Below are 27580 nucleotides of genomic sequence, written 5' to 3' on the forward strand. Positions count from 1 at the left end.
TGTAGTGTGGCATTTTCTGTTACAAAAGCCTCTTCTGTTGAACAGCCATTGCTCCTTAGAAAGGATTCAAAGGGCTAAACTCCAGTTCAAAGACAAGGCTTACAGGGTTCATAGCTACAGACTCTCCCGTCTTCCCTCCACACGCTCTGCTACTACCTACTGTTGTTTTCACAGCCCTCTCTTCCCACCACTGTCCAGTGCTTGATGTCCTGAAGAACCAAGCAGCATCTGAAGAGAGAAGAACCAACGAATCACCAGCTGGAAGACACAAAGACCAACAAAGTAAGGAGAAGAGAGAAGAGTGGAGCGGTCTGGAAAAAGAAGAGGAGTTTATTTATCATAAATACAGATCAGCTAGACATGCAGTTTATCCCACAGAAGAGGCAAAAACCCTGGAGACTCTCCAAAAAGCCACACGCTGGAAAGCTGTTTCCCAGGTACTTCCCTTTCTCCACAGTGAGACCAGGATGAACTCAATTATCCAGCAGCTCGGTCATCTTTTCTGCCATGGGATTGTACGGACATGTTCCACCAACATTATCTGTGTCTGCTAATGGCAGCAATCTATCTCCATGCCAGCAAACTCCTCCTGCCTGGTCAGAGGTGGAGGTTTCTTAACAAATTAATTAATTCTGTCAGTGCTTGTTTGGAGCACAATGGTGCACAAGGATTCAGTGGGTGGGGGGGTGTATTCACAGACCTAACTGGGAATCTTGCTGCCAACATCTGTTTTGGGAAAGGCCATTTCTAGAAACAGTACAAAATGAGGCTCTCTAGGCTTGTGTCAGAAATTTGGGCATGTTGTTTTAGCGGCAACATCTGGATTCTGTTCCCACTAAGAACATCGCACTTTGAACAGGTTGATGACATACGATCTAATAATTACAACTGGCTCCTCCCTGTGCAGTGAAGGTTGGAAGTCCCCTACATTTTCTCTGGCCCTCTGCCACGTGAACCCCTCGCTGCACAGTGCCTGCAAGCAGATGCTGCAATAGCTGACAGAGTGACTGCACTTGAGGAAAGAGATATCAGCACAGAGTTCATCCTTCAGTCTTCTGGGGCTCAGTTCTTCTCCAGGATTCTGGTGAGGAGTTCATTCAGCCGGCTCACCATTGGTCTGGGATCCTCATTCAGTCCTGCTGCTATCATGGCATTCTCATAAATCTGAAAAAGAGAAGAAAGCATTAAATAAACAGCAAGACCGAGCTGGATGAGAGGTGGGAAGGAAGCGAATGTCACTCTCCAGGACTTGCATGCTGAGACCAAGCACGTCTTCCAGGCCATCTGGTAGGAAAACACATGGACCACAAGTATCAGAACACCCAGAGTGGAGACCACAGAAGGATGTGATTCTTGCCCACTACAAGGGCTTCACCCTGCTCCCTGCTACAGCTGGTTCTGTGAGGATGGTGCCGCTTCTGGAGAAGACCTGGCTCTCACCTGATCAATCAACAGCTGGGCCAGATCAGGCTGACTGTCCTTCAGCTCGTTAAGCTTCTTAATCAGAGCATGCCTGTAAGAGTGAGGGAGATCAACACTGAGGCTTGGTATTTTTGGACACAATGAGAAATTTATTTCCAGAATGAGCAGCTAAGGCAAGGTGGGACAGAAAAGGTTCTATCTAAAGGCCGAAACAGCTCCAACTTCCTCAGTTCTGCTCTGGGGACTTCTCTCTCCCCTCCCATCCTGACCCTATAACCCCCATGCTCCTCAGAGGGCTGGACATAGTGTGTGCGGGTGGATCATGTCGACTGTGCCATGCAGCCTCGCAGATTAAAGCACTGTAGCACACGCTGCGCTTAATGGGGAGGGCTCTGCTAATTGGGAGCTTTACATCATCTCCTCTCTGCCTCCACCCCATAAAGACGGCAGTGCCCCCGGCCAAGCACTGCCATTTCTCCCCCTTACCCAGTGTTGATCTCCAGGGTGGGCTGTAGGAGCTGGGCACGCTCCTCTTGGGTCTTGGCCAGCTGCTGCATGCGAAGAAAGTGGCGGGCAGCCCCCATCTCGAGCACAGTGATCATGGCGGGGTGGGTGTCCAACCGTGTAGTCACCTGTGGCAAAACCAGCAATCAATGCTGAGATGGAAAACCCACATGGGTTAGAGGTGGGGGACACTCAAGGACTCAGGGTCTCCTCAGCACAGATCCACACCAAACCCCTGCACAATTCATCCTGACCCCACAGGAGCTGCCTAAACCAGCAGGAAAGCTGGGAGCTCAAATGGCCCCACTGGTCCACAGGCAAGACAGCCACCAGCCTGTTCTTCTGAAAACCTGAGCATGAACCAGTAAAATGTGCTTTGCTCATTACACATTAAGATGTGGTTCTTCCGCTGCCATGCTCACCATCCAAATGACAAATGCCAGCATTCATACCATTTACAGAAAGGAGGCACAGAGAAGCACAATTTCTCTCAGGGTCCAAAGAAAAATCTGTGGCAGCAGATCCCCAGTCAACCACCATCTTTTTTCCCTAGATCATTACCTCCACAGATCTCTTGTACTCAGTTACCCGGTCACAGAATACCCACCTTAACACCAGTGACTCGAGAGCCTAAGGCATTTCTCATCCAGGCCATCAGATCTTCAGCCTCTTTCTCTGTCAGACGTTCTGCAGCTGGCAGGGGAAAGAGGGCACATCTGAGCATGCATCTATAGTATGCCAGTGGACAGCTTTACTCCCGAGTTCAGTCCATTTCATACTTCCATTTATCTGTTCTCTTGTGGAAGTGGGAAGGCAGCGCCCCTCAGCACACACCTACGTATATGCCCTGATCCCAGACTGTGCCATATCCAGAGAGGGCAGGCTCATGCCCTCCTAATGTCTGCCTGACTCTGTCAGGGCACCAGATGTATGCATGTTGTTAAAACTCAAATCATGGAAACTCCATATATGACATTTAGTCTGTTTAAATTAGCAAACTGCTTAAACTTTGATCATGTTGGATGAAAGGGATCTGCAAGAACTGCAAGTTGCCTCAGAGCATGAGAATGGCAGAATGGAAAGGAGTGCTCTTGCTCACACGCTCAGGAGCTGCAAGAGTGCTGGAGGAGGTGTACCCTCACTGGCTGGCACAGGGCGGGAGGACTGCAGGCAGCAGGAAGGGCCAGGGGAGCCTCACGATACCTGGGCGGCTCTCCTCAAACTTCTCTTCCTTATAGTGATCAACAACGATATCTGTCTCCACTGAGATCAGCTTCTTCTTGTCAAACTCCCGAAGGTGCAAGAGTGTCAGCTCATCAAATTGCTCATAGCAGAACAGGACCTGTGCCAGAAAAGGGACAATAACACATTGTTTGGGATGTAACAGCATTTCCTCCTTCTTGAGGCAACTCCGCACCAAACAGCAAGAACATCACAAGGGAAACTAGCAGGTTCAACCCCATGGTGACTATCACTCAGGGCCCCAAATGAAAGCAAACCCTTGGATGGCTTTGTTACCATGGGTGGCAGTCTGCAGCTGAACAAGTCCTGCTGCCCCATGGAAAGTGAGAACCAGCACTGACTCCAGCCCTGACAGGGCCATCTGCCCACAGAGGACACCTGTAACACCATTACCAGCCCTACACAGCAGCCCCATGGCTCCCGCTCTGGGGTTCAGCGAAAGCATTAAACAGACGTCAGAACTAGATGTCCACACAAGTACTAACCCGCCTACACAGAGTGTGTGACAGGTCCTTCCTGGCCTCACGCCGCAGCGGCCAGTCTGAGCGGAGAGAGCGCCCGGGCAAAGACACTGCAGTGCCAGGGGTCTATCACAGGCCTCACTGCCCTGCTCAGCTCTGAGATCCAGGTGAGCCCTGACCACGGATGCAGGAGCTCAGGGTGTTCCCCTGGCCATGGTACACTGCTCACCCACCTCCATGTCCTTTTTCTTCATGGCCTCAAAGTACGGGGAGTGCTCGGCCAGGTGCCGGTTGGGTGCACACAGGTAGTAGATGTTTCTGCTCCCTGCCTTCATGCGGGAGGCATAGTCGGTGAGGCTGGTCAGCTGGCCTGCGGGCAGGGCAGATGATTCGTAACGTAGCAACTTTGCTATGTCCTCCTGGAAGAAATGGGCTCCTGTGAGCTGAGGGCAGGTGACTATAGCTCTACCTGACCACTCCCAGCTGCAAGAATTCCCTCCGTAGCATGCAGGCCTGTTTGCAGACCTGCAAAAAGGCTCAGGGGATTTTGAGTCCCTCCTTTCCTGGTCCAGATATTAAGGAGGCAAAAGAGTGACCTAGACAGGATGTAGACCAAGCTCTCCTGGAAATGGGAATCCAGGCAGAGGACAACAGTGCGGGGAAAGCCCTACTTCATTGCCTGTGTAGTTCATACTGCATCAGTGAGGGCCAACAACACAGCGTGGGTACAGTGACTCTGCAGCGTCAGAGCCAGGAACACAAGTTATGGGCGTGTAAGGTTCACAGAGAAGTAACAGCCGCCCTCATCCCAGGTAACCGTAGGAGCAAATACTCTTTCCCATCAGCTGCAGTGCTTCAGGACTCCTGGTACCTTGACATCCTGCTCTGCTATCGTGACAATCCCCTCTCTCATGAATACCCCGTAGTCCTCAAAGAATTTGGCATATTTCTCAGGGTCCTTCTTGCTCTGGTCAATGAAGAACTTGATCAACCTCTTCTGCAAAACATCTCGGAGCTTCCTGCAGCAGGAACAAGCCTTTTTAAAGATAGCTGCTAGACCAAGACAAGAGATTTTAGGTGAACATCCCTCTCCCTGTTCAGTGTTTTAGTGATGTATTTGCAAGCATGAGGACAAAGAAGAAACTCTAGGTCCACTGTCTTCTTTCCCTCATGGCTCTACATCTGTTCTTTCTATCTCAGTCAAGAGCAGCTCTTGAGCTAGAGATAGCTAGGGCTGTGCTACAAACGTACTGCTAAAGCTCAAATCTTCAGTAAATCATGACTCAGTGATGCCGCAGTACATGCCCTGTGCGCAGTTGGTTATCTGCCTCACTCCCACAGCTACCCTTAAACATGGGAAGGAAGCAGCTGTAAAAAGGTTATACTTGGAGGAACCCTTTCCGAAAGCCTGAAAATCCACTGTGAAGTGACAGGGTTAATTTGGTGACTATAGTGAGGCATTTTACCAGCTGTAGGATACAAAATTAGCCATCAAACCTAACAAGGTAACAGCAGCAATGCTAAGGAGTAAGAGCATACTCTTATCCTTCCCTCCAGTTCCAACAATGGCAGGTGTTTGAGAAGGGACTTGAAGGACAAAAAGTAAGGAAAACCCAAAGCCAGATCTAAGAGGTTCTCGGAGAAGACTGGCCTGCTGGCCATTAGCTTCACTGGGCCTCAGTACCAAACAAAAAACCTGCTGGCTGCCACTCAGATTTTGACAAATTTGTGCATGAGCACAGCAGAGCTTTGAAGGAAGTCTGGAGCCAAGAGGCACAAGGTGCTGTTTGAAGATCTACACATAAATAATGGTGACACTAAAGTAGGGCCCAGCTTCCTAGTATTGACAGCTGACTTACTGTTTGGTTGTTTTCCAAACCACTTGGTGGTGCAGACCAGACACTTCCAAATAGCAAATCCACTGTCACTGCTGTGGACCAGAGATACTGAAAGGCATCCTTAGGGCACAACGGGCACGTGGCCCAAGCAGGCGGCAGCAGATTGTATGACACAGGACACTGCTCCCACATCTCGAGTTGTGACCAGCATGGCTGAGAAACAACCCACTTTATAGACTACAGAAATTCTCAAGGATGGTAATGCTGCAGCTTACATGCCAGGTCCCTCCAAGCCCCTCTAACTATCCCACAATGTCCCCTCCTCAACCAGCAAGAAGCCGGAAGAGCCTCAGCAGTCCACAGGACCTACCTCTTGCTTACCTGATAAGGGCACTCTCCTGCAGCAGCTCCCTGCTGAGGTTCAGGGGTATATCCTCACTGTCCACAACACCTGGAACACAAAGCAACCCTTGAATAGCGAGACAAACACAAATGCCAGGCTCAGGAAGGCAGTCCCTCGCCTCACGCCCTGTGGAAGCCACGGTCCACAGCCCGCTGTTCCTGGTCCCAGCACACACCTCTAAGAAAACGCAGCCATTTAGGCAGGATGTCTGCAGCTTTGGTCTGGATAAGAATTTTGCGGCTGTAGAGGGCAACGCTGGAGCCCAGTTCCCTGCTGATATCGAACATGGATGGTTTCTGCAGGAACAAGAGAGAGAAGGGTAACACCAGCACTGTGCAGGGTGCCCAGCTGCACACTATGCTGCAGTATCTCTGTGGCTGCACCAGCTGACCAGGTCACACTGCGGTCTTCACTACTACCAGTGCTGAACCCAATGGGAGCTGAGATCTTGCCTGTCTTCCCCATGGACCTACCTGAGCCATCTCCCTGCTCCTGTCATGGCTCCATACCCCCACCATTATCCTGTGGCACCCAGCCCACTGCAGAGATGCCACACTGGATATTTCTCCTTGCTGTTCCGCAGCCTTAGCTGCCTCCTTTCCCTAAGGAGGAAACCTATTCTCTCCTCTTCAGAGCAACTGGGCAGATGTCCCGCTGTTCCCCAGACAGAATGGCACGTACTTGCTCAGGCACGTAGAAGATGCTGCGGATGTTGAGGGGAGCATCGGTCTTGTAGTGCAGGACGTAGCGGGGCTTGTCGTAAGCCTGCGCTATGAACCGGTAGAACTCCTCGTGCTGCCACTCGCCAATGTCCTTGGGGTCCAGCATCCAGAGAGCCTGTGGAGGAGCAGGGAGATGAGTTCCCATCAGCTCTCAATACCTGCGGCCTTGCAGTGCAGGGCTCTTCTTTCAGAGTTACACTTTCCCTCCAGGGCACCAGGGCAAGGAAATTCAATTTTTTGAAGAGACAGACTCCTCTGCACAGCCCGAGGGCAGCGGGACATATTATGGTTCAGGCACGTTATCACAGACTAACAAATTACTGCCCCTCAGCTGATCTCGGGTCACCTCCCATAGAGGTGCTCTTGCCCTGCACCATATATAAGGCAGCTTTGTTTAGCCCAAAACAAAAGGGATTTGGCTAACCTGCATTGCCTCACACTTGCTACTGGCCAAGAGCATCTTGGACAGTTACCACAGCTCAGCTCACTGGCAGGAGCAGTCAAGTCTCTCAAGGCCTGACCAACAAGCAAAAGAAAAGTGAAAGTTTAAGTGGGTCTGTTGCAACCGGCCTGCCTCCCTGATGGAGGTCACTATCCCACCAGAAGGTCAGCTGAGTGCTTGTGAAGCAACTCCTGGATTGCCTGTTTTCTGCTGATTTATTTTGGAGCAGTTCAGGAGATGCTTTGTGAACCACTTGACCATCCCTGCTGCAGGGTCAGAAAGTGCTTCAGCAGTACTGTTTCACACATCAACACGTGAGTTAAAGTCATGAGCTCCAGACCAGGTCCTGGTTGTGGCCACAATTTCCACCTGATGCTACTCTAAACCCACCAACGCTTTCTGGAGCATTCAGCCCCTGCTCACACCACATTTAAGTTTTCAGTACCTCAGCAAAAGACTAGCAACTAGTAAAGACGTGGGAGGTTCTGCCCATTCAACAAGCATGGGGACTCAACTAACAATCTCATGTGTCCAGCTGGGTGAAACCCACTACACTCACCGCCACTCTTTTCTACTCGAGCCCTAATGAGTGACAGGAGTGATCACTGGGGGCAATACAAACATCCAGCCCACCCTCCACCTACCAGTCCAAGGGATTCAGGGCTCTGGCAGCCCCCCCATGCTGCCACACTCCTTAAAGCCTCTTCTGCCTCAAAGCCTTGTTCCACAAGTGGCTTCATAACACTTCCAGCACAGACAAGTGTCCTGGAGGGTTTGCAGGATCGCAGGTAGGATTATGGACTCAACTGGGTACTAAGGTGCTTCACAGCAGCTGTTGTTAGGTGCTTTCCTAGAGGCTTACTTATAGCTACAGTGCTTTCCAGAGGGTTACTTATAGCTACAGTTATCACAATTAGACCGGAAAAGCCTCTAACTCCTCATTGTCAGCTACACGGCAAGCAGTCAAGAGCTTATCTAGGAAAATCCACACCAGGGAATGAACTATGGCTCTGTTTACAGTGAACTGATGTTGATGTGGGGAAAAACGCCAAAACAAGATCCTGGATAAAGAAAAGGCCTGAAATGGGAGCATAATAAGAATAAAGCTGTTGCTGTATCCCAAGGGAAAACAGACTTTCTGATAAGCAGATAAAAGTACATGACTCTATTAAGGGCATTTCACCCCTTGTCTAGTACTACTTTTCTCTAGGGAGTCTGTTCTATTGATTGTCAGGTAGAAAGAGCAAACAGCTGTCCAAATCTATTTCTGGTTTTGTAATTTAAGGGAAACAGCTAGAAAGCCTTTGGAACAGAAACACTATTATGCAGCAATCCAAATAAATATCAGGGACTAATAACACCAATTATAGAACCTTAGATAAATTAACAGGATAAAATATTTAAGTACAGCCTTGAAAGTCTGTGCATTCAGTGCCACCTTCCAGGAAACAAAAAAACCACACACACACTCTCTACCTGCTCTCTTAGGTAAGGAAGCTTTAACGAAACAGAAGAGGAGATGCTGGAGGAAAATGATTCATAGATTTTTGTTTTAAAGATAATTAATTTCACCTAGGTGATTCCTACAATTGGACCTAGAACTTCTGATTAAAATGGATCTGGCTGCAATATAATTTTAAGTGGTCAGAAAACATCAGCATCAAGCAGTGCTGAGCTAGGAGCTGTGAAGAAAACCAGGCTGTGTGCTGAGCCACTAAGAAAACCAACCATTCACTGGCACTGGCTACCCCATGCTGAAGCACAGAAAGAACTGCAGCAAGAGGTGTCAGAGCACCAGCAATGTGAGCAATCCCTACATCACTAACATGTCACCTGGCTTAAACAGTTAGAGTAAGTATTTTAAAGCATTGAAATAATAATTCTGATTAAGGGAATATCCAGAAGATAACTATAAATAAAAACTGCTTTGCTAATCTGCAAGAATTCTCTCCAACAAATGCATACAAGCAGTTCTAGGCATGACTTCTGCTGGATTGTCTCCTTTTGTTCTAATTAACTGACCACCACAGGGTCCGTGATATCCTGGACAATCCTCCCCTGATTTCCAGGGACAGCAGCAGCTTTATGCTGTTTCCTGTCTCCAGCGGAGGATTACAACGGTTCATCTCCGCGAGTGACCTGTCTGTGGCCCTCCTGCTCACCTGCAATGTGTTAATCCTTCTCCCATTGAGGTACAGTGGGAAGCTGATGAAGTTGCTGTATTTTGTCACCACCTCTGGAATGGAAAGAAGACATAGAAGAGTCACATTTGTGAGAACAACATGGGGTAAGAATTTCCTCAGTAACAGCTGGTGAAAGGTGTTGCAGGAGAGGAAAACCGCTGTAAATTCACCTCCCACTCAAGGGGCAGCGACAGACTTCACACAGTCCCTCAGCAGGTAACAGTATTTCCCTCCTCCACTCACCCTTGACTCGGTCTTCATTTGCAAACTCCTTGCAGTCTTCTTTGAGGTGGATAATAATCTTAGTCCCGGTTCTGACACCAGATGCTTCTGCAATCTCAAACATTCCTGAACTAGGATTAGAAACAGACCCCGTGTCAGCTTGTGCCTCAGTCACACCCATGATGGGACATAAAAATGTTTTATTAAACTAAGAGCACACACACCACTTTGGTGCCAAGAAGAAAAGGCAAAAAATCTTGAATGCCTGAATGCTCTCTGTGCCTCTGAGAAGCCCCACCAAAACATGTGGCTGTCTTCCCTACAGAGACTCCAGACCCAGGACACACTGCTCTGCAAAGACATCAGCAGCCTCTACTGAAAAGGAAAAACTTCAAACAAACTCCAGGTTGTGTGGGCCCAGCCTGCAACTCCTCTCCCACACTTCTTACAGCGGCCGTAACACCCAGGCTCCTGCCTTCTCCCTTGACAACTCTGACTTGTTTGTGGGCCCTCCTTCATATCTCCGCTGGAGTATGCAATAACTGGTTACAATGAAAAGCAGCCGCGCTCATTGTGGAAGCCCATTCCTTCCCTACTGCTAAGTGAATGCTGTATGGGGATCAAACGCTGGCGAGAGCACTGACCCAGGGGAGAGACAGCAGCAGCGATGACAGACAAGCAAGCCTTCAAAGCGTACGGCAACACAGACTGCGGTATGCAGCAGCTTGCCTGCAGCCCAAGACAGTCTGATGTCTCAGTGACAAGATTTTCTTTTTCAAGAATTTAAATAACTTAGTAAATGCTTTATTCGTAGGAGATTTTAAGGGAATGCAGAGCTCTTCACCGCCAGGAGCTCCAATTTCAACATGGTCCAGCAGTCCACAGCTTTGCCATCACAGATGTTTGCAACTTCAAGCAAAAAGCAAAGGATGAGCACACAGATCCATCCCACAGAAGACACGTGCCTACAGAGCCACAGCACTGCATGAACCCTGTCTACTGTGGGTGCCCTCAAGCAAAAATCCAGGGGACAACTAGTTCAAAGAGATTAAATTTGTCTCTCCAGTCTGGGGTGCTGGTAAGATGATTGCCTGCCAGCAGGGAAGGAACACGAGAGGCAGGTACTCTCTTTGTCCACAAAGCAAATTTGTCCCTGTGGTTTTCACCCTGGCACATTTGGGCACGCTTTGTTGCCATGTATAATCTCAGCAGGATCTAAATCAGTAAACCTGGTCATGAAAGACGATACAAGCCCTGTCTTGCTTTGCACAGCTTTCAGTCCATGCCTGGTCTGGACACAGCCCCGCCTCGTTTCCATCCCATTCCGCAGCCTTACCCATCTGAAGACCAGTGGTAGCCTGGGCTCCCCGGCTCTGCAGACTGTGAGAACACCTCCACTTTATCGGCCACCATGAAAGCTGAGTAGAAACCTACTCCAAACTGGCCGATGATTTTACTACTGGCTTCAGCTTGGCTCTGCAGAGCATCTAGAAAAGCCTGGAGGAACAAAGGAGATATAAACCAGTGCGCAGTGGCTTCAGGTAGCACTGGGAGGCTTCGACCCATCTGCCAGCTGGGCTCCTCCGAGCACTGATGCAGCCCTACGCCAGGTACCCTATCCCATACCTCTGTGTCAGCGCTTTGAGGAGGGTGCCCGAGGAAAAGGGTTTCTCCCACAGGGAGGGACTGCACCTCTGGAAAAGGGGAGCATTGCTTAGGGCAACGCGCACTGCCGCTAGCAGTAAAGGAAAACAAGCGAGGGCTCAGTCAATCAGGAGCACGAAACCTTAAAATGGTGACCCCAGAGATGAAAAAAAAATAATCAGGTACATTTATATAACAACTTGCCACCATGAGGACACAGCTGCTGCCCTCCCGGATGCAGGGTGAATGCCGAGTAAGCATGTGCCCCTCTGTAACGATGGCCTGGGGAGGAAGGCATTTGCTTTTGGGAGTGAGGGCAGCCAGGTGCAGCAGCATTACACACAGGGCCCATTAGCGCTTCTTGGGCACCAAGAGCCTCCCATGACACACAGCAGAGACCATCAAGAGCTAGAAGACTCCACAGGTAGGTTTCACCTTCCAAGAGGGGTGTAATTTCACAGCTGGGCTGGGGGCCAGGGGACGAAACGGAATGAGAAATTACTGGGAGAACAAAAGTGGCTGTAATTGGAGAAGACTTTTCTAAGGGGGGGGGAAAAAGGGGTGCCTCATCCCAAGTTACCTTTGAGCCTGATCGAGCAATGGTACCGAGGTTAGAAACCAGCTCCTCCTGGGTCATCCCAATACCTGTGTCCTGAAAAGAAACAGCAGTTGTAGCTGAAACATCAGCAGAGAAGCATTGCTTTAGCAACCAGCACCCGAGCAACTTCTGCTTCTGACTCCCACTCTCTCCCAGCCAGCTGAGCAGTGAGTCCAACAGCAGACATCCTGCTGTGGCTCCACCTGCACGCGGTCAGGACAGCAGACTCAAAAGGCGCACAGCTCCAAGGGGCAGCCACAGCTGCCTCGTGGCTATAAACCACCAGAAAGTTTGGAGACTCAAGCCTTTTATTGAGAGAAAACAAAACCATGCCAAATCAGGCTGGTTTCTACACCCTTCTAGAAACACACAGGATGACAGCGTTGCAAAAAGATCTCAATCCAGCCACAGCCCCACCGTGCCTGGTGCCGTGCATGTACAGAGATGGTTTTCATTCCTAAGCAAGTCCAAAGAGAAGCTGAGGAGCAGCAAGAAGCAGCTTATTTCCAATCCACAGATGGGGAACCAATGCCCTCATGCCAGGAATCAGTGGCAGAGCAGTGAATCCCTTAACTCTCAGGTAACCACATTCACTGATCTCCATCTCCTCTGTCTTTTCTCTCCTCCTCTCCCTATCACATTATGCTCCACAAGACTTGAGTATGACGCTGTCAGTGTCCGGGTCCCTGACAGCTGGGTATTGCAGTGCCTGTGAGAACAGGCTAACCCCAGCTGAAAGTACAGCGCACCAGCCACACCTCACGGTGCTCTGACCAGGCTTCGAAGGCACATGGCTTGTTGCCTTCCCCAGTTTAATCCAGATTTGCACTCCTGCATGCAGATAAACAACTCCCGGCTGCTAGCGCACACCTCTGAGGCAGCAGACCCTGCAGCAGCACCATCCAGAAAAGGCTGCAGCAAGCCTCAGGCTAGGCTGCAACTTTATTTGTTGCCACAACACATTTGCACGAGCCCAAGGCAACATGGATAACGGCAAACCCCAGCTAGAAATGGCCACCCTCTTACACAGGACCCCAACAAAAATCTTTCCCCCTGTGTAGTCCAATGTATTTTCAGTCTTGCTCCACACGCATCTTCCACAGAAGCAAAGCGCAGGTTAATGCCCTCCAGGATGCCACTTCTGAAAACCAAGCGCTATTCCCCCTCCCAAATCCCAGCAGCTTCTCTACCTGACAGAAACGTCCCAGGAAGCCACTCTTACAGGTTCTCTGAGCCACCCTGTAAGGCAGCAGCAGTGTGAAAATCAGCCAAGTGAAAGGTGATTCAAGTTCACGTGAGGAGTCCAGCTCTACTCGAGTACCTGTGAGCACAGTTATCACAGCTGACAGCACCCTGCACATCCAGAAGCGGGCTGACACACTCCCAGTATTGTTAATGCAGTGGTGGGATTTGGCATGCAGGAGTCAGCAAAACGAGCCAGAACGGAACTGGCTGCTGCTAGACGGCTTGGAGGTGAGATGCCAGAGTGAATTCCAGTACAGCACGCTTCTACCACCCATGTGGGGCATTTAGTGGGCTTATTTACTAGCAAAGTAAGTTAATGTCAGTACATATTTTTTAATCTAGTGTTTAACTCCACTGAAGGATCGAACTGTGGTCAACTTGTGAAGTTGCTGAGTGAGGTGCCATGTGGGTAAAGACATTTTTCTGCATCCCCACAAGTCACGGCACAGCAACACCTTCCCCTTGATTAAATATGGTAAGGCCAGTCAGTCATCTTGGCTGAGAAGAGGGATGATGCCCGCTAAGATCTCAACAGTGGGAGATGAAAAGCCAGGAAAAACAAACAGGGTATGGCAAAATCTCAGGAATCTGACATGGTCCCTTCCCCCAGGGAAGAAAAAGCCAGAAAGAAAAGTTTTCAGCATCTGGTTCAGGTTTTGTTCATGCCAGACCCTGAACAGAACTCTTAACTCCTCTGATCCACTCCTATTTATAGCACAGCATGTCATTCCCAAATTCCAGTATGTTAAAAAAAAAAAAAAAAATTATCCCTACCCCGTGAATTTATTTGGCTATTGAATTCCGAACTCCCTGCCAAACTTATTGCAAAATGCTTAATGACAATTCCTGGAGACTAGTTTGATGAGGGTGAATCGCAACGAACAAAGAAAGCATGGCTCAAAACGGTCTGCTCCCCCGACAGCGCCGAGCCACTAATGGGGAAAGCGGAAAGCCTCCTTTTAGGTGGCCAGCCGAAGATCCTGGCAAAGCAGACATTTCCTACTGCAGGAAAACACCTGGGCGGATTACGATGAAAACGCCATCAAGATTCAAACCGCTCTTGCAGCGTACGCCTTTCCTGCGGCTGGCCTTCGCGCTGCGCTTCTCGGCTCCCTTCACCAGATGGTGCTGCTCTGGGGAACGGGGAATAAAGCGGCAGCGGCGAGACGGGAGCTCAGCTTCTGCAGAGCAGGCCCTCTTCAGCGATGGGAAGCCAATGAATCTGCCCATGAACAGCCTGTTTCGGGCTGGGCCAGCCGACACAAGCGCTGGCAGCAGTAGGTCCATGAAATCCAAGGAAGGAGCTGGCGGGACTTCCACTGCCCTTCTCCCAGCACTCCGTACTGCAAAGGCTGCTGCTTGGCTTCTAGGAGTCTTTGCCAGGAACCACCGTGTCATCTCACAACCCTCTGCAGACAATTCCTACCCGCCATAGGACAGCCTAAATGCAAGGACTGCCGTTGCTCCACCATCAACATTACAACTTTTCTTCCCCTGCAGACAGTTTCAAGCCCTCCCTTCAGTCTGCAAGAAAAGTTTTATCAGGCTGAAAACAGCCACAGCCAAGTTATTCATAAAAGCACGAAGCAAATTGTACGTGGGGCTTCACAAATCACAAGGCGTGAGGGTATGCTCAGAGTTCAAAGTGCCAAATGCTACTCCACATCTCGGAGAAACCAACCACTGTATACCACGCAACAGAGTTCAGTGCGCTGACACTTCATTAGGTGAAGGTTAATTACAGAAACCCTTCTGTTACTCAGCAGAACAACAATCTACTCACCTGGCTGAATTTCCCTTCTGGGACTTCTTAGGATGCAGAGTAAACAGCCTCCCCCTGAACCATCCCCTCTACAGCCCTGTCCCTCTGCAAGACAACACAACAGACTACAGACCTTTACCCCATCTTCTGAGGGACTATGAAGAGCACTATGGCCACACTTGTTGAACTACACTTCTAAACTAAGTAACATTTCCCCTGAAGAGACAGCAGCTGAACATTGATTTTAGCACCTTTTGTGTGTGTGGAGACCTCCCAGATACAAAGCCTGCTGCTGAACTTTGTGCTTTCTCTGCACTTTGTTCTAACCTTCGTGGTGCGGGTGCTGGACGTTTGCAAACAGAGACTGTTCTGTGTAATGATCTGCGTAACTGCTGGGCACGTGGTACCTCAGGGTTCCCACCATGAAATCCTCGGTGTTTGCTCCGCAGCCCTGAGGACCTCCGTCTTCTTTGACAGAGGAGTAAATGAACACCTTCAGCCCCACTGTTTCATCAAGTCAGTCAGTCCGCAGCTCTTGTATTCATATCATACTTTCTGGTAAAGCAGAAACAAACTGCACATAATTAAAGCAACAAATCTAGTTCAAAAACCCAAATTGCTTAGTTTAGCTGGTAAACAAGAACCTAGGTAATGTAACATCCTTGCTCATTACCTGAGTCCAATTTAAGGTATTGCAGAGCCTCGTTACACCAACCAATCCATTAACTAACCATTAATTGCTGCCTTTCCACGACTGCATCTGAAAGAATGCTTGCAGTTAGAGGTACATGTCTGAGCTACTGTGCCTTTCATTTCGCTTTGTTGCGGAACGAACACTTGAAACACTTCAGTGCAAGATCTCAACGGGGCATTGGAAGAACACTGACTACTTTACAAAATAAGGACATGCTGCTTTCACCAACTGATAAGGTAATAAAATCCCAAAATGTCCAATTAGCAAGTGTCCCCCCTGTTATTTAAATACCTTTAAGAGACTTAAAATTAGCAAGACCAGGACAGCAGCCGCACTGGACCAGTGTTCTGGTTTAGAACCAATACAGCATCTGCAGCAGCCATGAATGGAAGAAAAGTCACAAAAAAAACGATGCATACAGATACAAGGTAATCTTGGCCGAGAACATGGAAGCCATCCAAAGCAGAGAGCCTGAGGTTTCCTTTCCTTTCCAATACCCTGTGTTAACATTATTTTCAACAATGCCCGAGCATTGCTACAGGCTCAGCCTCCACCCATCCAGGTCTAAATACCCGCTGTTCAGAAAACTACTTCCTTTTATCCACTTTGAATTTCCCATTTTTAAATGTGACATGCTCCTATTCTGGCATGAAGAGGGAGAAAAGAAAAGATTCTGCACTTCTTTCCCTAGGCCGCCCGTTATTTGAGTTGCGTTTGTATTTCTGGTTCCCTGGCTTATTTGTTAAAGATGATGCAACAACTGGAAGCTCTAACCCACCCCTGCAATCAGTGGCACGTTTCTGTAAGTTTAATCCCACCTAAGGCTTGTCCATCCAAGTACAGACAGCTTTACGCCTCCATCTCTACCTGCATTACTGTCCATCTCCTGTTCCCCTGCTTCCTCAAGCCCAAGGCAGACGGATGCTGCAATGCTGCACACAGCTACGGACGTAACCCTCTCTCTGCTGCAGCCTGGTAGCACAGGGTGGCTGCCAGGACACGACCCAGCGTGGAGGGGGACCGGCTCCCCACCTGCACCGAGCTTTGTTGGACATGTGGGTGCACCTGCATTGAACTGCTAAAGCCCAGACATCTCACTTCTAATTCGGAGCCTCAGGACAGCCCAGTCCTTGTTGCAGACTGTTTATAACTCATAAGTCAGGAGAGATCTGCTCAGCGATACAGGGAGCTGTTGCAGGGAGGGGTGGTGTTTGCAGTCATTTTAACTCCTCCCAAACACAGCAAACTTGTTTTTTTTGTGGCTTCACAGACGCTGATTTTGGATGACTGCAACAGTGAGAAGAAAGCCCAGCAAAAAGAGCAAAAAGAACTGAGCAGCCCAAGCTCTGGCAGTGATTATGCTGCTTACCCGTGTTAAAACAGCAGTCACACTCCTGCAGCCAGCAGCAGCAGCTATTAGCTCTGTAAACATTTCAAACAATTTCCTCTAAACTGCTAGCACCCTCCTAGCCCTAAATTAAGCATCAGCAATGAACACGGCTCCAGTCCCCAAGCTCCCACAAACACAGGGTTACCGCCAGACACAGACTGACTACATCACAGCCAAGCGCCTGTCACCAGCCGGCCGCGGGGAGCCTCGTGCAGGTGTCGAAGGAGAGCTCTGCGATCACAGGGCTTCGGGGTCTGTAAGGGGTTCTCCGTTCCCACCTCAAAGGGTCCAAAAACATGTCTGCAAAGCCTTAGCATGCAGAACTGCAGAGCTCTGCAGATCCGTCCTCATTGAAAACACACCCCTAACATTTTCAAGTAGATTTTCTTAAGAGATCTGACCTTGCAGGCTGTGGCTGCTACCAGATGGAGCTGTCCTAGAAACAGAACGAGGCAGTTTTCAAAGAGATGGAGGAAACCGTGGAATTTGCTAAAACATCAGGACTTTGGTGAAGGAACTGAGGTGGCGTAATCTGGTGGACTAGACAATGATCATTTCCCTTTTAGCAGATATACCACTTGGCAATGCTTAGGTAGGATATCCCTGAAGGAGGACATAGTATTAAAATTCTGAGTCTTGTTATGCTTATGACTGAAATTCAGTGCTGGGAGAGAAGTAAGCAGAACTGCAGTCACTTAACAGAGACGAACATAGTCCTTTACTGGAGCTAGATAATCCCCCCAAGGAACATGCCTGTAATGGAGGCCATCACACGTTACAGACCTGCCTTTTTTCAACTGGTGAGACACAAAGAGATGCTACAGGGCTTGGAAGGGGAGGGGAGAGATCCAGCAGATCCAGGGGCCAAGAGCAGCATGAAGATCTGAGGACAAGGACCTAGGGGTCAGAGTGAGACAACGGGACCTTTCTAGAAGAAACCAGGGTGACCATTGCTACATATCACACGAGAGACCTGCTGCTTCTGTTTTGGTGGGTCCTAGTGAGTACAGAAAACAAAATAGCGACTAAGGGGCAGGTCCGTCTCTGCCTCAATCCTTGCAGGCAAGTTCTTTTGCACTTTTGCGTTCCTGAAAAGTAGGGAAATGTTCTGAATGAGGCTTGTTCAAAGTCATCGTTATATGCAGTATGTTTCTTCAAGAGGTTATAAATAAACCCTTCGCTGGAGGCAAGGAGCTTTAGGCACTACTGAGAAGGCAAACCTATTAGAAGAGATTGGAGTAGCGCTGCTCTCTCTCCTTCTCAGAGCGCAGTATTGCTGCAGTTAAAAGCCTCCTAGTTAAGACTCATTTAGTCGCATTAGAGATGCACAGGCAGCCAGGTAGGGGGTTATAAAAAGACAAATCCCCAACACATCTAATTGGGTATGACATCAAAAGCACCCTATCCGCAAGATGGGCAAACAGGTCTCTTAACCAAACTGCCAAAGAAGGGGACAGCTTCCACAGTGACAGGGCATGAGCTGTAAGAACGTCTTGATGGAGTCAGAGGCTACGTGTCCACTATGATCTCAAAAGGGAAAGATGAGAGGAAGACAGGAATGACACCCTACTTGGGGCTAAATAAGAGCTCAGTAAAGAATTGGTGTTACACAGCAGTCAGAAAAATGCAATAGTCAGGTGTGATAGGAATAGCAAAGCTTCTGCATTACAGTTTGAGAATCTTTGGGTTGATGATTGTGTTGCCCACTGACATTCACTAACTTCCCCATGGCAACCACAGCTGCTTGTTCTGCAGAGAAACAGAAGTATGAAATAACTGAGCAGCCTCCAACAGCAAGTGCTTTTGTCCCATGTGAAAAATATCAGACTGTATGCTTTGTGCCACATCTCCCCTGGACCTGCGATGCTCAGCCTTCACTCACACACTGCTGTCTGCCTCATTCTCCGCTCTCCTGAGAAGAGTCCACAGCTACGCTCTCACGGTGGACACTGGTCCCCGAGGAAAGTTACCAGTTTGCCTTCTTTACGTTAAGAACTTTGCCAAGGGAACACCAAAACTCAGCCTCAGCCTTCCACCCTGGACATCAGCCACGAACAAGAGCAATCGAAGTAGAGAGAGAAGGACCAGCTCCACCTTCCCTCACCACACTGAGGCCCACAGGTAAGCAAGCTTACACTGATCACCCACCTCCTGCTAAGCATTTTGTCACCAGTAAGGAACAATCAAAAGAAGGGCTGCAGAAAGGAGGACCGGCAAGTGCTGTGGTACTGCCACAATTTATAGTCCCACCTGTACGTTAGGGCAGAGCCTTAGCATCAGCTGGACTTGGCCTGTCCTGCTGCAGGAGGAGATAGAGACAACCAGCGATGGGAGGTTCTCCTCACTACCCCAGCATCTCCCAGCAACTGAGGTGAGAAGGAAGGTCTGTCAGCTACCATGTAACACCTCTGACTTAAGGAGGTGACAGAATTCCTTCCCAAAGGTCAGGATGAAACCAGATTCCCAACTTTTCCACCAGTGAGAAATGCACACACAACCTGAGAAGTGCACCAGACAAGGTACTGAGAGAAAAGCTACTGGTAGGGAAGGAAGGAGCAGTGAATTTTCCTGTGGGGGCAAGTGAGGAGCAGAAAAATCGGTGGTTTCTCATCAAATCCTGAGGTTACAGCCTCATGAACTGGAGTTCAGCTGAAGACAAGACACTTCTTCAGGGAAGCTTGGGAATCCACAGGACTGTGCTGCCACTCAGCTTCCACTGATCCTTCAGAGGACAAAAGCTAGTGATGAGAGCAGCAGGAAATAACGCTCTCCTGTTACCAAAGGGAGGTACCTGGATTGTGATGGTTCCCTTTCCACTGTCCGTCTGCAGATGGATCTCCATCTCAGGCAAGGCCTTCCCTTCCGTCATCAGCCGATGACGCAGTTTCTCCAGCGCATCGCTGCCGTTGGAGATCAGCTCCCGGATAAATACCTGGGGACGAGACACAACCTGACACTGCAGCCTGGCCTCACCCACTGCACGGGATTCCCAGAGACCTGGGAACTCATTGCCTACTCACAGACTAATTCCCAGCTCACTAGAAAAAGAACTGCGTTTCCCCATTACCTGCCAGGAGAACAGTTTGTCTGAACTCAGTATTAAAGTGCAGAGGCTCTGAGGCTCGCAGAGTCACCTGGCCATACTTACAAATTGTTTCAAAAACACATTTTCAAGGTGTCTTAAGAAAACATCATTCAAGAAAGCACCCCCTGTGAACAACACAGGACTTGCTGGGAAACTGAGCAGGCATTCTCCCAGCAAAACCATTTTGGATGTACCCCTTGACAGAGATAGGGCTTTGCCCACAGAAAATCTACCAGCAAGTAGTGGGTACCTTACCTCCTTTTCCGAGTACAAGGAACGGGCAACAATGTCCAGCAGTTTCTTCGTTTCAGCCTGAAACTCATGTTTAGAGGCTGCACCTAGAATAAAATCGCAAACACACCTTTAAGGCACTTCACCAGGGTCCTCTTGGGAGGCAAGGCAGAATTGCACGTGCTTCAGCTTCCCGAGAGTGAAAACCTGAAGCAGGATGGGATACAAGTAGCTGTGGACTCCAACAAGATGACAACAAAGGTGTTGCTTACATCCCCCTATGAGGCAGCACACTTTGCCACTTGGCCTCTGCACCTCAACTCCTTGCACACAAACCTCAAGGCAGTCAAAGCCTGCAGTACCGGCATATCGACCACCACGTCTGGGCTGCAGAGCTATCACTCAACGAGAAGTGAAAGGGGGTTCCCCCTGCTCCTGATGCATGGCTCCATGCAATCCCCAACCTCTCTTCAAGTGCCTCCTGTGGTTTATAGCCTGCGTTCCATAATCTTCCTTGACTCGATTTTCAAGGGAACCATCTGCACGTGCCCTGCTCCAAGAGCTTCTACAGCCAGGCAGCATTTCTCATGCCCAAACAGTACTTGGAGCCTTAAGCAGAAAAATGCAGATACTCAAAATGTCTCTGTGGAGCAGGCAAGAAAGTGCATACGTACAGCTACCTATGCAGGTAGGTAGCTGTGCCCAGAAAGAGAATTTTCCTCAGAAAGAATAACACTACAAAACACCTCAGCTGAAAGACCACCCTTGGCCTTTTAAAAATAGCATTTCTCTTGCTAGAGGCATTAGAGAACCCTGAAGCAACATGGGGGAAGCCACGGGTCACACATCACCTCTGCCATGCCTTGCCGGCGAGGACCTACGTTCCCCAGTAACAGGGGCGAAGCCGAGGCGTGGACAGCAGCAGGAGCAGTGCATCAACCCTGCTGGGGGCTTCACAGCCTGGCAGTCTTGAAAGTACCTGCCAGAAAAGCCACGGGAGCATGGAGTTAAGATGCTATTTCTGTGCTTGAATAACTCACGTGACTTTGCTTTAAAGCACCTCTCCCTGGAGATGTGCAAAGCAATTCATTCTAACTAAAAGGTTGACAGCACTCATTAGACCTCCATGATCTACAGCAATGACCTGGGCAGGCACAGCTTGCTTCTGGGATAAAAAGTCTCTTTTTAGGCAAATTCTAGTGCCTGCAGAGTCTCTACACGTATGCATGACCATCAATTGCCTGGCTAAGCCCACAGATGATCCCGCAATCTTGATGGCCTCATTTCTCAGTAAAGGCCATTCCGATTTACACGTTCCAGTTTTGGGGAGGTGATGGTGCAATACAGATTCAAAGCGCTGTCTCCCAGCTAGGATGTGATGACCAATACCTGCACCTCCTCCAGAGGCAGAAACACTACTGCAGAGGGCTCACCCTCATAGTCAGGGCACAGCTGCACCCAGACATTGTCCTGGGTCTGCCTGCACCCCACGAGCGCTCCCAGAAGACACCTATGTTTGTGCCCACCTTTCACATTCTCTGTGTTGCTGATGATGGTGTGCAGGGGCTCTTCTTCCTTGTTCTCCGCTGTCTGTGTGCTGTACATCCGGACAGCAGAAATGTTGGTGGCAGGAACGTTGTACCGGAGGCTCCAACAACGGAGTATTTGTCTTTGGAGACATGCTGCTCCTTTTGCTAGAAGACACAATTCAAGGTATTTCAGTATAAATCACAGTATCAGCAGCAACAGGAGCACTCTTTAAAGGTCCCATTTAAGCAATCCCATGGGGAATTACACTGTCCAAGCGAGACGGAAGTTCCCTTGCAATCGACCAGCCGTCATTTCCCTCCGGCACTGCCTTCACTGCATAAGAAGGGCAAGTTGCTACTTTAGACTGTCTTTTCTGAATTAAAATTTCTAGCCAGAAGGTGACAATTAGTAGCTTTCACGACAAATGAACTGGTGAGGAAGAGGCAGTCCTCAGCTTTCATTGCTGTTACCTGGCCAAGCCAAAGACAACAGGGAACGCTTCAACTCTCACATTACTGCCACTGAAAACGTAAAACCCCGGTGCAAGCAAGGCAGCCTGTACCTCCGGGAGATGCCTCTGCCGTACACGCAGCTTCTCTGGATGCTGTATTAACAGTTACCATCAGGCAGGCCTCTAAGCACCAAAATCTATTTCCTCCTGCTCACTTTCATCCCGCCAACGGTAACCAGCTCCTTTACAACAAGTTCAGTCCCATATCCAAGAACAACTCCAGCCAGCCCTGTTTGGCCCCTATCAGCCAGCTGAGCAGTTACTTTACAGCAATCAACATTTGGCCCTTGACTGTCCGAGCACAGTTAACAGAGCACAGGGACTACATCCTCCAACAAAGCCAGCTCTGGGATAAGCAGCACATGCAGCAATAAAGCCATTAGTCAACAAAGCGATCAACGGGGAAAAGGAGAGACAAGTCAGGAAACAGCACGAGCCCTGTTAAGGACTGGGATTCCCAGTTCTCTTCATTCCATTGTGCCCAGGTAAACCGAACAGTCTTCTCTCCGCTGGGGGATGAAACAAAGCCAAACCCGGCCGCAAAAAGATCATTTACAGCAGTTCAGAGCTCTGTCCAAAGCCAGTTACTTGGTGTGATTTCTGAACTGTAGCGAGAATGGCCTGTGCCAGAGTAAGAGCCCAGAGGGTGTGGGTATGGTTGGACTCGATGATCTTAAAGGTCCTTTCTAACCTAAATGATTCTATGATCCGAACAAGCAGCTGCGCTGGGGGCAGGCAATGACTTGGCCTTCCCCAACACTACAACGAACATAAACAGACGGGGCTGTTTTGGGAGGCAGAGGAGTGACCAGGATGGCCTGGGCAGAGCGGGGAGAATCTGGGTAAGCAACAGAAGTGGTTAGAAGCAGTGACAAGCCCAGGCTTTTCTTACAACTCACTCTGTGTTTGCAAGCTGTTTCATCAAGCGAGGAAAGGAGACAAAACCTACACCCCAGGCTTGCAAGAGGCACATTTTCAAGGTGTCCTTTCTTTAGATGAATGGGTACAAAACCACCCAAAGACTGAGCTGAGAACCACTGGCATGGTGAGAGTCCCTGCAGTGCACCTGTGACCTCCCTGGAAACAGCTTCTCTGGCTGTCTACAGCCCTCCAGTCCCGCTGACATGCTGGGAGAGCTCAGCTCCCTCCTGAACCTTCCTCCACCTTGTCACAGCCCTTGAGCAAAGTTGGCATGCCAGCCCTTTCACCAACATCCCTCGTCATCCTCCAGCTCATCTTGGGAGGTCTCGGGCTCCCTTCACACGTGCTCTACAAACCTTCTGCCCACCTTAGCAGGTACTACAGCCACTATGGTCATCGAGATCAGGTTTTGCTGCTCCAGACCATGAGGCTGGGCTCTCACTTGTTCCAGATCAGGCGAACATGAACCCTTGAGCCTTAGCAGTGCTTCTGGGTCCTGGGAGCTGCTCAAGGAGGCTGTCAGTCCTCATTCTTCCTCCTCCTCCTCCTCACAGAAAGCTTTGAATCAAGATGCACTTCTCCAGCCAGAAGCTTGAATTACTCCCCACTCATTCTGCCCTTAAAGAAAAGAGCCTGCAAATAGTTCTTAATGCATCTGAGCACCTCCTACACACATTACTGCTCGCTCTCTGCATCACAAACAGTTCTGCTGCATTATCATAGGACACGTTCTTTATCTTTGATTCAGCTGCCTTTGTTGGGCTCATCTGAGAGAGCAACAAGGAAAACAGCCTGGGTGAATGAAATGGAAAGCAGCGGAGAACTCACCGTGTGGCTGCCCAGCCCGTCGAGCTTCAGAGAGGAAGAGCCTGAATCACCCCAGGGTTTATATATTTTACTTATGTATTTACACAGGGTTTACATATTTTACGCTCATTTTATGCTAGATGGTGTAGGATACTCTGAAAAATCCGCACTTGCACATATGCTCACGTACACATTTCCCAACCAGCAGAAATAAAAGAGGGAATGTTGTTCCCTTCCTCACTCCAGGATCTGAAAGAGAAGCAGACCAGCAGCAGCTCCGTGCTAACCTCAAGGCCACTTCTATCATCAGCCCATAAACACTAGCTGACTCCGGAAACTACAACTATTTCTAATATTTTGATGTATTCCTGTTTTTTTGTTTCCCTACCTCTAAAGCACAATGATAAATCACCACCCATCAATTCAGAAGTTATTTTTGGATTTGTGTAATGTTCGGTCTTATCATCCTTAATTAACAGCCGTCCTGTGCCAGGTAGAGACAAGGCTCATTAAATGCAAGCCACAGCATCTTCAGCCCATTTGCTCTTGCAGAGCCCCTTGCCCGGCCGGCTGGGTAAAGGCTCCAGGCAATTCTGGGTATAAAACCACAACTATCGGCACGCAAAAGCTATTGAGGAAGTATTCGCTGAGTTAACAGGGTAAAGTGGCGCTCAGAATGAGCCCGAGAAACAAATTCCTAAGACCAAGGGACAAGAAAGGAATGGCTCTTGCCCCGGTTGAGTGCTGTGATGTGCTGGGGCAAATCAGGTCTTTTTATATCGAGTTGTTCACCGTAAAAGGTGGCAGATACCCACATTACTCTCCAACTTCCAGTCTTCTGTGAATCCTATGTGACCCTGTACGTATGACCGCAGGGCGGCCTTGCTCACGGGGAACACGCCACAGAAAAGAGAAGGACCCTCAGTCTCAGGGGCACCTGAGTGATTCCTGAACCCAACCAACCCCCCGAGGAAACACAGCCTCTTTTGGGAAAAGGACTGCAGTGAACATTTAGCCAAGCCAAACGTCAGTTAGAAATTTAGGGTGGGAAATCGAGCGCAAAGCTGTACGTGGCTCAAAACAAAGAGGAGAATTTAGGTCAGCAGAAATTACCATAATAGCTTGATTGCTGTGCAGTCGCAAGCCTGAGGATGCTCTCGCAAAGCAAAGCACTAGCTGTAAGACGCTTCCAGCTCAGATCTCATTAGAAGAAAGGGCTCTCCAGCTGGGCACCAAATCCTGTACAAATCTAAGAGTCCCTTACTGATCCGCTCACACCAACGCATCTCCTGGAATCAAACTCCGCGCCGGCTTTAGCCTTCAGCATTGTAAGAGCCAAGAAAAAGCACTGCCAACTTTGCATGGCCAAAGGGAAGAGACGGCTGTCCCCGCAGCCAGCGATCTCCACCTGCACCCAAAGGACACCACCTCCTGCGTCTCCCTCTTCATTTCCACCCCACACAGCTTCTGCTCACTATTTTTTCCCCTGAAGGACCTGAATGACAGGTTAAGGAATAAAATTCTGGCTCTGCTGGAGTATGTTTAACCCAAGGGAGGCACATGGCTTCTTTCTCAGACACAGATGCTAACAAGCCACTGAGGATTTCCTTGGTAGAGGAACTGAATTGCCCAGAAACACCGAAGTGGCACTCGATGGCACAATAAATCTAACAGTATGACCCTGATAGCGACCCTATTTGTCACACGATTTCCTCTGTCACATTTTCTCTTCATAACCCACAGGGAAACCACAGACCGCACTTGACAACCTACCAATCTGTCGATTAGGAGCCAGACGACAGATAAGGAAATACTGAGCATAGCACGGGCTGCTCACAGAAGACATGCAGGAAGCTTCTCCCCATGCCTCGGTTAATGAGAACTCACAAGCATGTTTCCAGACCTGCGCGCTACGGCCTCGGTACGACAGCACATCCCGCAATTGAGACCTCTGAGTTTGGGTTTTCTCAGCCCTCAATCTTGCCAGGTCTCTAAGGTGAAATCTTGAGTGCACCCCTGGGAAACACAAACCCTTCGGGCTCACCTGCCAGGTCAGCCGGTACTGAAAGGGCCAGGGGACAGGAACGCGCCTTCTCCTGCTCCCTCCCCAGCACCCCGCTGACCCGAACGTGCTCCACACCCTGTAATAGCCAGCCGATGAACCTGGACATGCTATATACCCTATATGAGCCAGGAAGTGAACCTAAACATGCTGTATGCCCTATATGAGCCAGGCAATGAACCTGGACATGCCATATGCCCTATATGAGCCAGCAGATGAACATGGACATACCCTATATGAACCAGGAAGTGAACCTAAACATGCTACATGACCTGAACATGCTATGTGCCCTATATGAGCCAGCAGATGAACCTGGATGTGCTATATACCCTATAAGGGCCAGGAAGTGAACCTAAACGTGCCATATGCCCTATATGAGCCAGCAGATGAACCTGGACATGCTATATGCTCTATATGAGCCAGGAAGTGAACCTGGACATGCTATATGCCCTATATGAGTTAGCAGATGAACCTGGACATGCCATATGCCCCATATGAGCCAGGAAGTGAACCTGAACATGCTGTATGCCCTATATGGGCCAGCAGATGAACCTGAAAATGCTACACACCCTATATGAGCCAGGAAGGGAACCTAAACATGACATATGCCCTATATGAACCAGCAGATGAACCTGGACATGCTATACACCCTATATGAGCCAGGAAGGGAACCTAAACATGACATATGCCCTATATGAGCCAGGAAGTGAACCTGAACATGACATATGCCCTACAGGAGCCATCAGATGAACCTGGACATGCTATATGCTCTATATGAGCCAGGAAGTGAACCTGGACATGCTGTATACCCTATATGGCCCAGGCGATGAACCTGGCCATGCTATACACCCTATACGAGCCAGGAAGGGAACCTGAACATGCCGTATGCCCTATACGGACCAGCAGGTGAACCTGAGCGCGCCCTACGCCCCATGTGAGCCGGTACGAACCCGCCTCCCGACGGGAGGGCTGGGCGGTTACAGCTGGGGTTCCGCGGGAGAGCAGCCGCTGCGGGAGCGGCTCCCCGGGCTGACGGGAGCCCCGCGGCAGCTCGCCGCCCACCCTTCGCCGCTGAAGAGCAGAACGTGGCTGGAACCGGCCGGGAGTGAACTCAGGCTGCCGCCGGCCCCGGGGGGGGGGGTGGGCCCGACAGACGCGACAGGCGCACGGGGGCGAGAGCAGCCCCGGGGAGGCGAAGGGAGCGCGGCAGGCCCGGGCCCGGGCCGAGCCAAGGGGGGCCCGCCGCCCCCTCAGGCCGCCGGCCCCAGGGCCACCCCCCACACACCCACCCGCCGGGCCCCGCCAGGGCTCCGCGCAGGCTCCCAGCCGCCCGGTGGCGGCGGCGCGGCGGGGCCGCCCCAGCTCACCTGCGGGCGCCCGCGGCCCGGCCCCGGGGCGCAGCAGAGCCGCGAGGCACCGCCCCCGCCGCGCCGCCGCCGCCGCCGCCGCCATGCCGCGCGCCCCCGCCTCACGCCGCGCCGCTCTTCCGCCGGCGCCGGGAGATGGCGTCACGGGGCGGGGACGGGGGCGCGCGCGCCTCCCCCGCCTGCCGCCGCCACGTGACGCGCACGCACGCACGTCACGGTGTCGCAGCGCGGGGCCGCGCTGCCCGCGCCCGCGGCCCGACAGCAGCGCCCGTGGGCCCCGTCCTGACGCCGCGG

General features: G+C 50.2%; 1 protein-coding gene across 1 annotated transcript; it reads right to left on the reverse strand.

The window, feature by feature from the left end:
* Positions 1 to 310: 310 nt before the first annotated feature.
* Positions 311 to 27371, reverse strand: TRAP1 (TNF receptor associated protein 1). Its single transcript, XM_059826609.1, has 18 exons — positions 27287 to 27371; positions 21615 to 21782; positions 20113 to 20195; positions 19564 to 19704; positions 11664 to 11735; positions 10776 to 10936; positions 9461 to 9570; positions 9197 to 9270; positions 6552 to 6707; positions 6046 to 6166; positions 5849 to 5918; positions 4501 to 4648; positions 3863 to 4048; positions 3130 to 3268; positions 2534 to 2619; positions 1909 to 2054; positions 1441 to 1513; positions 311 to 1164 (listed from the first exon to the last, which is right to left on the reverse strand). The coding sequence occupies exons 1-18, from the start codon at positions 27369 to 27371 to the stop codon at positions 1063 to 1065; spliced, it is 2121 nt and encodes a 706-aa protein (XP_059682592.1). The 3' UTR covers positions 311 to 1062.
* Between the last annotated feature and the right edge of the window lie 209 nt (positions 27372 to 27580).

The sequence above is a fragment of the Gavia stellata genome, chromosome 18, assembly GCF_030936135.1.
Source record: "Gavia stellata isolate bGavSte3 chromosome 18, bGavSte3.hap2, whole genome shotgun sequence".
Taxonomy (NCBI): domain Eukaryota; kingdom Metazoa; phylum Chordata; class Aves; order Gaviiformes; family Gaviidae; genus Gavia; species Gavia stellata.